The sequence below is a fragment of the Talpa occidentalis genome, unplaced genomic scaffold (genome assembly GCF_014898055.3).
Source record: "Talpa occidentalis isolate TD23 unplaced genomic scaffold, MPIMG_talOcc4v2.1 talOcc4.9, whole genome shotgun sequence".
NCBI classification, from domain to species: domain Eukaryota; kingdom Metazoa; phylum Chordata; class Mammalia; order Eulipotyphla; family Talpidae; genus Talpa; species Talpa occidentalis.
Genome location: NW_023605305.1, coordinates 12,705,819 through 12,722,424, shown reverse-complemented (window position 1 = coordinate 12,722,424; position 16,606 = coordinate 12,705,819). Strand labels below are relative to the sequence as shown.

Genomic DNA, 16,606 nt, shown 5'->3' with positions numbered 1-16,606 from the left:
TCATGCCACTTACAGTCTGTACTTCATAGTCCAGAGCAGTACTGTCTGATACAATTTTCTGCAATAATGGAAATGTTCTGCAATCGTGCTTCCAATAAGGTAGCACTAGCCACGTGTGGCTACTGAAGCTCTTATTACAATGTGTCTAAGTTTAAATTAAAATTAAAAACTCAGTTTCCTCAACTGTGCTAACCACACTGTAAGCGATCAACCTGATCAACCTACTCAACCTGATCAACCTACGTGACTATGACTACTGTCCTGGACAGCACAGATCTAGTATTTGTTTCTCCACATTCCAACATGACTCTACAAACCCAAGTATTACTGATCCCTCCAATCTACTTGTTCCTAGAAAACCCTCATTTCCAACTAAACTCACTGCCCACTGTTTCCACCATTCAGCTGTCCACTCTGGTTCCTTACTGCTCCTAAAATGACTCTGTATTATATTCCCAGGTATCCTTCACATGCTTTTCTCCAATAATAGTATAGTTATCCCGGGCCTCCCCGGTGGCGCAGCGGTTGAGCGCTGGGTTGCGAAGCTGCGCGCGGCCTCTGCGACGCCGGTTCGATCCCCGGCTGCTCCCCGGCCACCGGAGGAGGGTCCCACATGGCGCGCAGACCTCTCCTGCCGCCCGCTGCTCCCCTCAGCAGTGTCCTTCGGTCCTTCTGCCTGCTCTGCTCCCCGCTCTGGCTCTGGTGAATTCTCTCGCCCTCCCGCGCTTCTGACTGTACCCAGTGCATGTATAAACAAAACAAACAAAGAAACCAGCAAACAAATAAATAAAGCATGCCTCTATAAAAAAAAAAAAAAAATAGTATAGTTATCCCTAGCTATTCCCAGGGGGATAGGCCCAGGACCCCTCAGAAACAGAAGCTGAAGGTGCTCAAGTCCCTTATATTAAGTGGCATTGTACTTGCATGTAACCTATATACCTCCTTCCTTATATTTTAAATCATCTCCATTATTACTTGTATTATCTAATACAGTATAAATGCTACATAAATAGCTGCTTTTAGGGAATAATGCCAAGAAAAAAATCTGTACATGTTCAGTACACAAGCCACCATCATAGGCCTAACTACATAGTATGGATTTCTTTTTTTCTTTTTTAATATGCTCTTTCTTTTTTTTTTTGAAGATTTATTTTTTATTTATACAAGAGCTGGGGTATAGGCCAGAGGCGCCGGAGGGTGAGAGGATTCACCAGAGACAGAGTGGGGAACAAAACAGGCAGATGAACCGAAAGCACTGCTGAGGGGGAGCAGCGGGCAAGAGAGGAGAGGTCTACTGCCCCATGTGGGAATCTCCCTGGCCGGCGGGGAATCAAACCCACGCTGCAGAGGCTGCGGACAGCTTCACAGCGCTGTGCTCAATCCACTGCGCCACCGGGGAGGCCCACAGCATGGATTTTCAATCTTCAGTTAGTTGAATCTACTGATGAGGAATCTGCAGGTATAAAGGGCTGACTATACTTAATTACTGCACACTTACTTACTATATGCCAGACACTGCAATAATTTTGTTTATATTATATTTAAACATAATAATCGTACAAGATAGGGTTTATTTTCCTGAGGAAAATTAATTACAGGAAGGTGAATTAACTCCAAAATGTTCATTCTTTTCCAGAATACTTATAAATTGTGCCCTTTCTCAAGGCCCAGCTCAAGGTCATGATTCCTGATGCTGTTTAGTGTTCCTGAAATACCAACACAATTCACCTATTTCAAACCTTAAATATATTTTCATAATTCTAGCATACATAATGAAAATTAAGCTTCAGGGACTCCAATTGTGTGGGCCACTTCCAATCCAATTTTGATTACACAATTTTCTAAAATCACTGGCTCCCAAAAGTGACTATGAATGAGTCAATTTCCCTAGTTCCTTACTTCCCAGTTGCCTCCCTCAAATTGCAAAGACAGAAATCAACCAACCATTTAAAGGGAAAGAGAATAATCTTCAACAAATTATACTGGGACAGTGGATAGCTACACATCAAAGAATGAACTTGAACTCCTAGTGTATTTTTTTTTAAAGATTTATTTATTTATGAATACAAGAGCTGGGGTATAGGCCACAGATGGGGGGGGGGGAGAGGTGTGAGAGGACCCACCAGAGACAGAGTGGAGAACAGAACAGACAGACAGACTGAAATACACTGCTGAGGGGAGCAACAGGCAAGACAGGAGAGGTCTGCTGCGCCATGTGGGTTTCTCCCTCGCTGGCCGGGGATCGAACTCATGCTGCAGAGGCTGCGAACTGCTTCATGGTGCGAACTGCTTTATAGTGCGGTGCTTAACCCCTTGAGCCACCAGGGAGACCTGAACTCCTACTTTATACCATGTACAAAAATTAACTCCAAAATAATCATAGAGCTAAGTGCAAGATCAACTAGAACACCCCTTGGGAAAAAAAAAGTAAATCTTCATTACACTGAATTAGGCAATGGCTTATCATATACATAACGCCAGAAGTAAAACAGACAAAAGAAAAATTAGATAAATTGGGGCCTCCCTGATGACGAAAGGGGTTAAGTGTCAGCACTGTGACAGCCACTGCAGCACCAGTTTGATCCCCAGCCAGGGAGCTGGCCCACATACTGCAGCAGACCTCTCTTATCTCACCTGCTACTCCCCTCAGCAGTGTATTTCAGTCAGTCTGCCTGTTCTGCTCCCCACTCTGTCTCTGGTGAATCCTCTCACTCCCTCACACCTCTGGCCTGTACCCCAGTTCTTGTATGCTAAATCTTAAAAAAAAAAAGAAAGAAAGAAAAATTAAATTGAACCTCATGAAAATTTAAAACTTTTGTAATCACTATATATAAAGAACTAGTCAACAATAAAAAAAAAAAAATAATCCAATTGGGCCTCCCTGTGCCCTTTCTCAAGACCCAGCTCAAGGGGTTAAGATGCAACCTATGAAGCTATTCACAGCCACTGCAGCACGAGTTCAATCCCCGGCCAGGCAGCTACCCACATGGCGCAGCAGACCTCTCCTATCTCGCCCACTGCTCCCCTCAGCAGTGTATTTCAGTCAATCCATCTGTTCTATTCCCCACTCTGTCTCTGGTGAATCCTCTCGCCCCCGCACCTCTGGCCTGTACCCCAGTTCTTGTATGCATAAATAAATCTTTAAAGAAAAAAAAAAGGATAACCCAATTGTACAACCAACCAAAGATTTCACCAAAGAAGACATATAAATGACCAATAAGCACAAGAAAAGATGCTCAATATCATTAGCTACTAGGATAGTATTTATCAAAAGCATAGTGAGCTACCACTTCGCATCTACTGGGTTAGCTATAAGTTAACATCAACGATCATCAAGGAGACGGAGAAACTGGAACCCTTATGCACTGCTGTAATGTTAAATTCCCATGCTCTATCTATTTTTACATTTTGATGGAAAACTGGCAGTTCCTCAGAAAGTTAAACAGAGATCCCATATGAACCAAAATGCCACTCCTAGGTATGTACCCAAGAGAATCAAAAACCGTTCACACAAAAAAGTACACACAAATTTTCATAGCATAATCCACAATAGTTAAAAAGTAGGAAAATCCGGCCTCTCCTGGTGGCACAGGCGGTTGAGTGCAGGGCTGTGAAGCTGTCCGCCGCCTCTGCAGTACGGGTTCCATCCCCGCCGGCCTCAGAGCAACGCACATGGCAAGCAGACCTCTCATGTCTTGCCCGCTGCTCCCCTGAGCAGTGTATTTCAGTCAGTCTGCCTGTTCTGCTCCCTGCTCTGTCTCTGGTGAATCCTCTCACCCTCCCGCACATCTGGCCTGTACCCCAATTCTTGTATAAGTAAATAAATAAATCTTAAAAAAAGAAAAAAGATGGAAAACCTAATTGTCCATCAAATGATGAATGGATAAAATGTGGCTTATCCACACATGGGAGATGATTGGGCCATAGATTTATCAAGTACCAAATGAAGGAAATGTAACATGGGTGAACCCCGCAAACATGCTGAAGCCAAGCACAAAAGGTCACATATTCTATCAATCCACTTACAGAGTAGGCAAATCATAGACACAGAAAGATTAGTGGTTTCAGAGAGCTGAGACGGTGGCTGCTAATGGTACAGGTGCCTTTTAGAGGTGATAAAAAGGTCCTCAAATTGTGCTGGTTACATAACTTTGTGAATATGCTAAAAACCAGTGAACTGTACACTAAAAACTAGTAAACTTTATAGTACGCGATCTGTCACCACAAAGCTTTTTTAAAAAATTATCTTATCACAGGGTTTCTGGCCACACTCTCTACTGAAGTATTAAAGAAAAACTGTATTGGGTTTCAATACCCTATTTCATTTCTGAGAGTGAAGCGTCACCAACCTCTGTGCTTTTCTAACTCAGGCTTTAGTAAAAGCCCAAAAGCCTTTCCTTCTTTCCTTAGCACAGGATATTTACTTTGGGAGAGAGCTCTCATGTTGGCCGAAGAATCTGAGGGCTCTCAATCCAGACAATACTCTTCTTAAGCAGCCCCTCATACACAATGACTTAACACACTTAAACCACAGATAGAAAACGCGATGTATGTGTAAATTACATAACCTGCACGACTTCAAAAGACTGGTTTATTTTAAAATCATGTATCCTTTATTCCCAGTTTTTTCAACTGGCCCATGAAATCTCGGGAAGTTTCAAGTCTTAAAGACTGTGCCCCAGGAGGGCCCCAGTGCCTGCGCACTGCTGGTGTCCCATGTGGTCCTTTGTTTCAGAGACTGCTAATACCTTATCACAACCTATGTGTTTGGCTTACATGCCAGTTCCACCACTTACTGTGCTGTGCGCCTTTGGGCCAAGTTGCTCAAACCGTGTGCCTCAGTCTGCTCGATCCTAAAATGGGGCTAACGATACCTGCACCGCTGGTGTTTAGCAAAAATAAAACGCTGATGCTCTGAACACAGCACCTGGCACCCAGAGACGCGAGGCAGCTATCGTCTGGATGTGCTGGTCTATGACAAATCTCTGTCTTCCCAAATACTTGCACCTTGACTAACATTACCTTCTTTTTCGGTAAAAAAAAAAAAAAAAAAAAAAAATCTAGGTTCCCCCCCCCCCAAAAAAATCTCCGTTGAGAGGCTAAAAGGAGAGAAAAAAGCAAACTCCCAGCACACAGCAAAGGCTGAAAAAAGATGTTCCCTGCCCGTCGGTCACCAAGGTCAAGGCAGTTTCTTCAGCATCACCCACCGCCCCGCGCCGCTCCCAGCTGGGCTCCGGGGACACCCCGCGGCCGCGCAGGCGGCGTCTCCCTCGCCGCCCCCCGCAGCTCCAGGTCAGGGAGCCATTTTTTTCCCCAGTTAAGAGAACGAAAAGGTGCAAGAGATGAAAGGAGCAAAACACCCCCCTCCGCCCCCCCCAGTCGTTCGCGTTCCCAGGACGGTCGGGTCCAGCACACAAAGACCTCGCTGCGCCCGGGGAGCCCCTCCCCGCGCCCCCGGCCGTCCAGCTGGGGGGAGGGGCGCCCCCCGCGGACCGGCCCGGGCCGGAGGGGGCTCGGGCCGGGGGCCCGGGGGCGGCAGGTCACGGGGCGGGCAACCGCGGGGAGGCGGCCGCGCAGGGGTCGCGGGCGTTCGGCCCTCACCTTCGCCCGCTTGCGCCGGCTGGTCCTTCGCCCCTCCGGCGTCTCCGCGATTCCCGTCTCCATGGGGGTCGCCGATCCCGGCAGCACGGTAGGCCCGGCCTGCGCGCCGGCGGACCCGGGGGCTCGGCCAGGCCCCCCGGAGGCGAGGCCCGCGGCGGCTCCTTCTTGCGCGGCGTGCGCTCCCCGGCCGCCCCCGGCCCCGCCTCGGCGGGGCCCGCCAGGCCGCGGGCGGCGCGGCCACCTCAGAGCCGTTCTCCGCGCCGCCCGCCGCCCCGGGGCCGGCCTCCGTCCCGGCCGCGGCCGCCGCAGCGGCGGCCGCCGCCGCCTTCTTCCCAGACAACATCTCGGGCCTCCTGGCCGCCGCCGGCCGCAGGGGCCGCTCGGTCAGTCGCTCCGTGGGGCCGGGGCCGCCTCGCCTCGCCTCGCCTCACTTCACACGGTCCGCGCGCAGCCAACCGCCGCCGCGTGCGCACGCGCCGAGCGCGCTCCCGCGGCGTCCGGACAAAAAGGGCCCCGACGCCCGGGGCCCCCGCCCACCCCCGCTGCCATAGAGCGGCGTCCCGGCGGCTAGAGCGGCGCGCTGGCCCAGAAGGCGGTGCTTCCTAGAGCGCCCCCTAGACCTTTGGCGCGGACCACTGCACCTTGCAGGTTTTAGGGCGGCTGGGCCAGACCGCACCTCCGCGTGCAGCCCTTTGCTCCGGCGAATGCCTGCGTGCCCTCCCTCATCCGTTCACCTGCTCGTTCGTCAGTTCACCCCATCTTTGTTAATGCTGACTGCGTGGCAAGGGTTTAATGATTAATTTCTTACTTTCAAAGCGTGTGAGGTCTAGTGAGGGGGAAGCACTGGAATGTAACTGGTCAATGTATTCATAATGGTCTTGGACTGGGGAGATTTTGGAGAGCAAGCGAGTTTCAGTGTAATGAACAGACGTTAGGAAGTCCAAGTTTGAGTTGAACAGGATTGCTCTTGCCTCCAGGGCTTTGTGCCTGCTCTTCTTATAATCAGGACCCTTTGCCCCTGTTGGCACTTCCTCACCTGCACTTCCTCACCAGCACCTCCTCCCACTTGCTGTGCTCCCACATCTCTTTCTACTCCAGGTAGAAATACTGTGGTTTATTCTTTTAGGGATTCTTCACTGACCCAAGACTGGGACAGGTTTTGTGCTTTGCAAGCTTATTTCCACTCATTATACAGAAATATACTTGGTTTCTTACATGTATCTGATAGGGCGTTAGGGAGAAAGGGGAGGGCACCACACCTACTGGAGTACAGAATCTGCACCCACACACCTAGCATAGGCTGCAGTGCACACTGGATGACTAATGATCTGTGTTCTTTAAAACTCTTGCTTTAAAATGAGATTCCTGGGCCTCCCAGGTGGCGCAAGCAATTAAGCACCGCACTATGAAGCAATACACAGCCTCTGCAGCACCAGTCCGATCCCTGGCCGGCCAGGGAGCAACCCACAAGGCCCAGCAGACTCTCCTGTTGTGCCCACTGCTCCCCTCAGCAGTGTATTTCAGTCAGTCTGCCTGTTCTGTTCCCCGCTCTGTCTGGTGAATCCTCTCACCCTCCACATCTCTGGCCTGTACCCCAGTTCTTGTATGCATAAATAAATAAACCTTTAAAATAAAATGAGATTCCTGCCCTAATGATGCCCAAAGCCATGCTGGACACTGACACCATCAGGTGTACCAGAATCAAGTTAACCCAGAGGCTGATACCAAGTTTTGGGGCTGAATGTGAGGAATACCAGAAACATCAACTGTGATGGGCTATTTTGATGGGCTGTTTGCTTATGACTGTCTTTATGCAATTCATTATAAAAAAGGCCAGCTTGAGATGATATGGCAGAACGGTTTTTACAGGGCACTATGCCCACTGTTCTTTCAGATCAATGGCCATTGCACAACAGTTTCTTCAGGGTGATACGCCCACCATTCTCAGATCGCTGGCCTGCTGTCTAAGTAGAAACGCTTGCAAATTCAATTTCTGTCTCTGCTTATTAGCTCTTTGGTAGTGACAGGCAGCAGGACCCAGCATTTCTGGCAACATCTTTTCAAAGTGTAATTTGAAAAAATGATTCCACTTACATGAAGTTCAAGAAATGGTAAAATCAGCCTCTAGTGATAGAATCCAAATGTGAAATGAGTTTGATGGCTCTTTGTTTCAGTGGTGCAGTGGAGACATTGACCCTGGTGCAGCTGGGTTTCACCTGGCAGTGGAGTTTGCATTTTGAAACCTGGGCCAGTTTTGAAAACATGCCAATCAGGTTTTAACCTGTACCAGGGCCAACAGGGTTTTGAAAGCCTCACCTCTGAAGGGAGCAAGGGGAGGAGCCAAGGGACTCTGAAAACAATAAAAGGCAGGGAGCAGATGGATTCAGACACTCTCACCTGGAAAGCACTTGGCTTCAGATCTCCCTCTCATTGCTTAGCATCAATTGCTGCTCCTGGCTCCCACACAACCAGTACCATGTCCTGACTGCTGCCACTGGCCTGTGTCCACTATCTCCAAGAGCTGTCCACTACTACCTGATCCTCGGCACCACATGCTAACCAGCACTACTGGCCTGTGCCCACACTACCTCTAGAGCTGTTTCCTGTTGCTGTAATCTCTTGACACAGCCTGGTCTGGCCTTCTGATCACTGCCTCAGCAGTGCCACTTGGGATCACCTCCAGCTGTCACCATGACTTGGGTCTGGATCTACCACTCACTGATGTGCCACCATCTCTAGGCTCTCATCAGAGGGATACCACCATCCTTCATGAGCAGCTTTTGATTTGGACCATTGGACACTGTGGACACTATCTGGAGTGGGATGGAAAGCCATTTGTGGCCTTAGGAACTCTTTCTGTTAGCATGTGCCCCCAAACCTCCATACTTTAAATGGGTTCTGCCATCTGCTGCATAAAGACAGCATATTCTTTATTTTTTTTAAAGCTACTTTTTAATTTTTTTAAAGATTTACTTATTAATGCATACAAGAGCTAGGATGTAGGCCAGAGGTGAGGGTGGGGTGGTAAGAGGATTCCCCAGAGACAGAGCGGGGAGCAGAACACACAGATCTACTGAAATACACTGCTGAGGGGAGCAGCGGGACAGTCAGGAGAGGTCTGCTGTGCCATGTGAGTCAGCTTCCTGGCCGGGGATCGAACTCGTGCTGCAGTGGCTGCAGATAGCTTGCTAGGGCTGAGACTCAACCCCTTGCGCCACCAGGGCCTGACAAAGCATATTTGTAGCATGTAAGATCTTTAATAGAAAAGAACTTTAACAGTGTAATTGCATAGCGAGAGAAAAGAAGAAAGGATGATAGTTTCCCAATAAAATACCCCAAATTACCCATCCCCTTATGGGTAAATGCCCTGCCCAATGGGGTTGGCCCAAAAGCTTGCCACAAGTCTAAGGTACCTTCTGGCAGGGAATCATAGAAAAGGGGCAGAAGGGGCCAGGCAAGTCAAGGATGAAAGGGGCAAAGTCAAAGTACAAATCAAGGTAAAGGCTGCCATTGTCAGCCTCTCCCCAGGTCTCTCACGCACGTCTCTTCCAAGTGTCTTCTTCCATGTCCCCTAAGTCCCTGGCGCAAGTCCAAGGCTGCAAGAATGTGCAGTTTCTTCTTCACATGTCTGTCAGCTCCACATGCCTCCTCCAAATCTTCTCTCCCAAGTCCTTTTTCTAGTGTTCCCCTAGTAACTCAGCTCCACCCTTCTTTAAGTGGGGCAGGGAACATGGAACCTCCCCTTTTTACAGTACACTGTCACATTTCCTTTTTTTTTTTTATCTCTAATTTCCCTCTTATAGATAAACCCTGTTGTTACACTTTGCATTTGAGATTGTCTTGCAATTGTAAGCACGGGTGAGGACCCACAAACTGCAACATTCCCCAGGTTTGCACCTTTTCACGATCAGTGGTTGCCTGGTATGAGGTGGAAGTGTTTGCAAAAGAGTCATAGAGAACTTGCTTGGGGGTGATGGAAATGTTTTATATCTTGATTGGGGTGGTGCATTCCTTAGTCAAAACTCAATGAACTCTACATATGAAACAGGTTTATCTTATTTTCCATCACTGTACTTCAATGAAGTCCAACTTTTTTTTTTTTTAACTACGCAAAAGGAAAGAGGCGATTAAGGTCAGGAAAACTAGAAGCTGTAAAAGCACTAATTATAGTACAAGGTAAGGCTCAGCTATGAACAACATTGGCACAGCTATAATAACAGAAGCAATGAATATTGTTTTAACCAAAGTGACAGAATTATATTGAGAGAATGGAAAACAGAGACAGCATAAAGGAGAGGAATAAGAAGCATTTACAGAAGCAGGGATGGAGGGTAGGGTGTTGGTGTGCAGAGGGATGAGCTATATCCTCCTCTTCCTTCATAAAAAGATAATATATAATGTCAAAATGAAGAAATCTAGAAATAGGGGCCTCCCTGGTGGCGTAAGGGCTTAAGACGCAACCTATGAAGCTTTCAGCAGCCACTGCAGCACGAGTTTGATCCCTGGCCAGGGAGCTACCCACATGGCAGAGCAGACCTCTCCTGCTCCCCTCAGCAGTGTATTTCAGTCAAGCTGCCTGTTCTGTTCCCCACTCTGTCTCTGGTGAATCCTCTCACCTCCCCATAACTCTGGCCCGTACCCCAGTTCTTGTGTGCATAAATAAATAAATCTTTAAAAAAGAAATCTAGAAATAGCAGTGTAAGCAAACTGTTTAGATATATCCAGATAAATGCCAGAAAAAAAAATCTAAAAAGTTGGACTTGGTTGTCTCTGAGTCTTGGAACTTAAAGGTGGGAATGAGATAGAAGGTTAAATTTTATTTGTTTTAAACCCTGCAGCTCTGACTTGTTTGTATTTTTAAAATTTGATAAAACTTAAAATAAGATTTAAAAGTGTATCCTTTGACCGAGCAATTCCACTTTCAGGAAGACATTGTAGGGAAATATTTACGCATCTAAAATTTTAACTTTCTCACTATTTACTTTGGGTTATATACAACAGTAAAGAAGAACTAAACTAAAGACCCAAAAAGTGAAGACTAATTGAATATACTGGAATATCAGTCATTAAATAAACATTTCAGCACAAAGAACTCATAGAAAATAGTGAGCAGATGTCAAAGATTTATTAACTTCTTATGGAGAGAAACCAAACCTGCTTCAAATGAGAATGTGAGAAACTAATATATGGTCACTGGACAGGGGGAAACTGGATATTGTTCCATTGTACATCTGTATCCATGTTTATGCATTCATCCATTGATGGACTTTAGGGTTGCTTCCACCTTTTGGCTATTGCAAATAATGCTGCTATGAACATGGTTGTATAGTTAACCTCTTTGGGTCCCTGCTTTCCATCTTTTGGATGTAGATCCATTAGTAGAATTGCTGGGGCAATTATCCATTTTTAAAACCTTAACATCTGACTTTACAGATCTGGGACCCTAATAAATATAAACAGTAAATCAAAGTTACCTTCCCCTAAAGCATCAGATGAGTGATAAATAGACAAATTAGACTATACTGTAGTCTGGCTGTGAACCTGCAGTAATCTTTTTGGCCTTATTCTCCCATTTTGGATTATTTTCTTTGTGGTCTCCTTTGCTGTGAGGGTAGGGGCCTTTTATTGCTGGCCATTTGTTTCCAGTGGCAAGGCCCAGCATGTTGGATGAGTAAGGTAGCACGAAGGCCTATATGACCTGGCTATTGAGGATGTCATGAGATGATGCTTGCAAACTGCTTGTCAAAGGTCTGCCTGCTTCAGACACAGGGACAGTTAACATTATTGTTATGCGTCAGCGGAGGGGAGGGGGCCCGGTTATGACTCAGGGCAGTGGGCAGCCATGGCTCCTATCATGGAGGGCAACCATCCCAAGTGGGGACCAAGGCTGGGTTTGGGGGCCCGTGTGCCTCTAAACTGTAAAACTGGGGGAACTAATGTCCCTTTTTAGGCATCTCCATGGGATGCTTGCTTCCTCAGGCACCATAGGAGCATTGTTGGCTGAACTGGTCAACTATAAACCACTCTTGATTGCCATTCTATTCCTTCTGCTGTTGCTTAGCAACTGGCTGGTCAAGCATGAATTCAGGCCCACCCCCCCAGAGCCCCAACAGGTGAGCAAGAGGGGCCTTAGCTTCTGCTGAAGGTAATAGGGTATTTATAGGTAGGTGGAGGGGCAGGGGGACAGGGAAGGTAACTGGATAATGGGGCAAGACTGACGAATCAGATCTCTACTCTAAGTCGCTGATCTCAGGCTTCCTCTTGGGTGATGGAGGACAAAACACTTACTTCACAGCTTTACAGTCGAGCTTTCATTTGCCTGGAGTATAAAATAGGGACCATCCCAGGCGTGGCTGAAGTCAACATGCTTTGACAATAGTCACGTTTACCACTTTAAAGTGGAAAAAAATTAAAATGGATGAACCAAAGATGGATGCCTCATGATAGTTTTATCTCTAAAATAGATAAATGGGTCAACGGAAATATACCTAGGTTATGACATCTTTTATATAAAATTCTTGTTTATTTATTTAGAAGATTTATTTATTTATTTATACAAGCACTGGGTACAGTCAGAAGCGCGGGAGGGTGAGAGAATTCACCAGAGCCAGAGCGGGAGCAGAACAGGCAGACTCACGAAGTACACTGCTGAGGGGAGCAGCGGGTGCGGCAAGAGAGGTCTGTGGGACCCTCGCCTGGTGGCCAGGGATAGAACCGGCGCTGCAGAAGCTGTGGACAGCTTCACAGCCCAGTGCTCAACCGCTGCGCCACCAGGGGAGGCCCTATATAAAATTCTTAAAAACATATTTTTGGCATGTCTTGAATAATATAATTTTTATTTTTTTTAAGATTTGTTTATTCATGCATACAAGAACCGGGATACAGTCCAGAGGTGTGTGGGGGTGGTGAAAGGATTCACCAGAGACAGAGTGGGGAGCAGAACAGGCGGATCTACCGAAATACACTGCTGAGGGTAGCAGCGGGTGAGACAGGAGAGGTCTGCCATGCTGTGTGGGATTCTCCCAAGCTGGCCGGGATCGAACTCACACTGCAGAGGCTGAGGATAGCTTCGCAGTGCTGCGCTCAACTGTCCATGCCACCAAGGAGTCCCCAAAAAATATAATTTTTAAATGGCTTTAAATGGTCCAGCAGTTTGTAGCTGAATCCCCAAAGAAAAAGCAACCTTAATAGCTGGGGGAGGGGCGGATGAGGATTATAGAGAGGAGTATGATTGAAGCCACTGAAACATGGTAGTGGGTGATTTCCCAAGGCCTGAAATGGCTCAGAGAGGGACATGATAGTTTTATCTCTAAAATAGATAAATGGGTCAACGGAAATATACCTAGGTTATGACATCTTTTATATAAAATTCTTGTTTATTTATTTAGAAGATTTATTTATTTATTTATACAAGCACTGGGTACAGTCAGAAGCGCGGGAGGGTGCAGGGTCTGGGCACCGGATTAAGGGTCTATTGGATTAAGGGTCTATGTCCCCCATGGGTGCAGGCCATTTCCTTGATTCCTATAAACCAATGGCAATTGTGGGTCCTGGCAGTTTGGGGGCTGTCCTACAGGCTTGGGCTAAGAAAGGACCTTTCCTCCCTGGGCCCCAATTCTCACATCCCCAAGATGAGGCAAAGAAGCCCACCTCGCAGACTGCTTATTGGAATCAATTAAGATGGCACTTATAAATCACTGACCTGGAAAAGGATCTCCTTATTAACCAGTTTTCCTCTTTTTGTGGGTGGTGTGACACTTAGGAAGAGGCAGAGAAACCAAAACCTCCTGAAGCCCAACCCCAAGCCGAGTGCAAAGCCGAAGACAAAGCTGAAGACAAAGACAACGACAACGACAAAGACAAAGACAAAGACAAAGACAAAGACAAAGACAAAGCTGAAAGCAAAGCCAAAGCCAACGGCAAGGTCATGAACGCCAAGGAGATTGAGAGGCTGCATGCCTGTTTTGCCCTCCAGGACAAGATCCTCGAAAGGCTTGTGTTCAGCGAAATGAAGCTGAAGGTCTTAGAAAATCAGATGTTCATCATGTGGAATAGGATGAATCACTCCAAGGGGTCAAGCCGACATCGGACTTACCCCCTGAAGAAATACAGTCTGCGGAGGCACGAGTCCATTTTCTCCTGTTCCTCTGAGTGCACGTCTACTTCCCCCTGAGGAGAGGCCTCTTCTGATGTTCCCTTTACTCAGTAAAACCCAATTAGAGACTATTGATTTTTCTTATTACATCACACCAGAGAGGAAGATGGCAGGCTGAAAGGTCGCCTCTGTCCTCACCAGGTCAGCCAGGTACCACGGGCTCTAGATCCCTGCCCTGCCTCTCAGTCGAGCACCTTTGCCCCTGATCCAGGGACCTCTCCTGCCACCCACCCTCACCCCCCGCTGACAGGTGGAGCAAGCCCCGCCAGGGCTCGGCGTGCTCATGTGCCAACGTGTTCTCGCCGTGGCTGGTGGATCCCACCCCGCTTCTTAGTGTGGGCTGATCCCCAATCAACCTTTCCCCCTCCCGCATGCTTTCTGCCTTAGGATACTGCCAGAGTTTCCTAAACACCAGTCATGACCGTACTCCTGTGGTTTTTGCTAGAGTCGTGAACCACCTGAATGTTTAAGTCCACATTGCTCCTTTACATTTGACTATTTTTCCCTTCAATAAATGTATTTATTCTTTAAATAAATTCATAACTCTGTAAGAGAAATAATATAAAAGGAAATAATTTCTCTGTAAGTTAAAACACAGTATCATCTGCCTGACATGGAATAGAAGAGTCAAGATAGTGAAGACCCAATGAGGTTGGTGAGTCCCAACCAGAGCCGGTGGCCCTTGTGAGTTTTGGGTTTAAAGAGAGATTAGCGAGTGTTAGTCTGAGAGACAGGCTCACACCGAGCTGGGACTTTTCTCCACAAGGAGGATGGGCAAGGAAATCACTGCTGCGCCGTGGGATCCAGCGTGACTTCATGACTTGCCTAAGGCCCTCTCACTCCCCACAAGTCTTCTGCATCCTAAACTGGGTGACTGGCCACCCCCGAGTGCATCTTCTTGGCTCACAGGGTTTCTTCCTCTCAATCCTTGATCTCCCACTTTCTGCCGTTCCAGCGCTTCCCTGCTTCCCTCCCCGCAGCGATAATGCACCTCCAGCCTGAGTGCCCACTCTCCTAGGTCAGGGTGGGCTCATCATACAAACCCCTACTGGGTTAGTGGGGCCCCCCTCGCCTAGGGGAGACCCCATTTGGGTCTTCTACTGTGGAGTGTATCACAATCAGCTGGGATTTGATTTGTACACATTTTTATATTCTCTCCCCACCATCCCAATAGATGACGAGCTCTTTGAGGACAAGCAGAGTCTCTAGTTCATCTGTCTATCCTCCCCACCCCAGTGAACCCAGTGACTAGGCTACAGTCAGTGCTCAATAAATAACCTCTGTGACGGCTAATCACCATCTTAAATGTCCTGGCATTCTCTCTGCCTCCTCATTTGATGCCCTCGGTCCTTTGTCATATTGTTTAAGATCAGGATTTCTGGAGCAAAACTGCCTGGCTTGAAATCCCGACTCTGTCAACTCCAGCTGTGTGATCCTGACAACTCTAAGTTGTTTATTCTTACGGTGCCTCCGTTTCCTCAGCTGTAAAATGGGGACTGTACCAACACCCACCTCCTCAACTGTGAGGATTAGATGAATCACTACACCTCCCCAGGTCTGTGCTCACATGATTCCCTCAGGGAGCGAATCCCCCCGACTTCCCTATCAAAACCCACCACCCTCCCTGTGGGTTGAATATCTTCTAATCACCCCCCAGGCCCATTTGCATCCTTCTCCTGTCTTCTCCCATCTTTTCTGCCAGGGGCCAATCTACAGGGCCTGCATCATCAGCTTCCTTTGCCCTGTGGCTCCCAGTTGGACTTGGCCAGTGGGCTAACCCTCTGGCAGAAGGCCAGAGGGGACGTGGAGGTTGAGGTAGTTATTTCCCCAGCTCCCCCCTGGGGGTTGTGTAGCTGGTTGGATGCCTTCACAGAAGGGACCCTCTCCAGGAGTGCCTTTCTATACAACTCTCTCCTTCCAGGTTCCCTTTGGGCCCGTGGGCAGTAGCAAGTCCCCCCAGTTACCAGCCTAGGGTGACTGCACCATCCTGCAGGGTCCCTATAACTGCACACACCTTTGTAAACAGCCTCTTATACAACTTCACAGTCAATGGTCTGTATGGCCAAGCCATAGGACCCTCCAGAACCGTACCATTGGGAGGATAACCATGGGGTGACCCCTGCTGTAGAAGCAGTTACAGCAATTCAGTCACAAAGCTGATCTGGCTGTGACACATTAGTGAGCTCACAATTAGGCCCTGCGTCTTGAGGAGACAGCAGCTGATGGGAAAGAGCTGATCAAGACCACGTGACCATCGCACCCACTCTGGGGCCCTAGATCCTGGGCCTACAATAGAAAAACCATGGAGAAGTGAGGTGGCCCTGCCAGGAAGTCACTGATGCCCCCCACACCCCACCCAGAGTGTTACTTGCCAGCGAAATGTTGACCTGTGGCTCAAAGTTGCTCCAGATGGGGCACCATGATCTGGAGATTGGACCAGTTCACACTTGGCAAATGGTATGTAGGGGGTTCTGACAGCTACAGACATGCTATAGGACGCTCTCTTATGGCATGTGGGGAGCACCGGGACACTCACTTCTGGGTGTGCTCATGTTCCTGATACGTGTATTTCTGGCAGGGTGCTCTGTGATGAGGAAACCCAGTTTACAGCCACTTCTCCCAGCTTCGTGTCATGCCCACATGGGATTTGCTTGCTCTTCCAAACTTGCCACCTGCAGGTGGCAGATACAATTGCGCCTTGGTATGACCAAGCCCAGGAGCACCTGCCACTCCCTTGTCATCCTGTGCAGTCACCGAGGAGGGGAAGGGTCCACGCGCTATGCCAGGCAGTGTGATGAGCCCTGGGTTCCGATAGGGTCATCGCTCTGGAAAAAGGAGCGATTATCTGGC

The 16,606-nt window shown here is 48.0% G+C and overlaps 2 protein-coding genes across 3 annotated transcripts in view; one reads left to right on the top strand and one right to left on the bottom strand.

The window, feature by feature from the left end:
* KDM1A (lysine demethylase 1A) overlaps positions 1 to 5,944 on the bottom strand; it is a 55,392-nt gene extending 49,448 nt beyond the window's left edge. Inside the window, 3 exon segments of the mRNA XM_037498430.2 lie at positions 5,602 to 5,714; positions 5,717 to 5,827; positions 5,830 to 5,944. Coding sequence (XP_037354327.1) covers positions 5,602 to 5,714; positions 5,717 to 5,827; positions 5,830 to 5,944 — 339 coding nt within the window.
* TEX46 (testis expressed 46) lies at positions 5,604 to 14,279 on the top strand. 2 transcript variants are annotated; one of them, XM_054691251.1, is made up of 2 exons: positions 5,604 to 5,689; positions 13,364 to 14,279. In XM_054691251.1, exons 1-2 carry the CDS (start codon positions 5,663 to 5,665, stop codon positions 13,772 to 13,774), a joined length of 438 nt encoding a protein of 145 aa, XP_054547226.1. In that variant the 5' UTR covers positions 5,604 to 5,662; the 3' UTR covers positions 13,775 to 14,279. The 2 variants fall into 2 exon arrangements, with proteins under 2 accessions (XP_054547226.1, XP_054547225.1); XM_054691250.1 differs by lacking the exon at positions 5,604 to 5,689 and adding an exon at positions 11,427 to 11,714.
* Positions 14,280 to 16,606: the final 2,327 nt, after the last annotated feature.

Excerpts from the sequence above, each read along its gene's own strand:
- TEX46 (XM_054691250.1), top strand. The coding sequence starts at position 11,538 with ATGTCCCTTTTTAGGCATCTCCATGGGATGCTTGCTTCCTCAGGCACC. Across the intron at positions 11,715-13,363 it reads CCCCCCCAGAGCCCCAACAG|GAAGAGGCAGAGAAACCAAA; the intron begins GTGAGCAAGAGG and ends TGTGACACTTAG.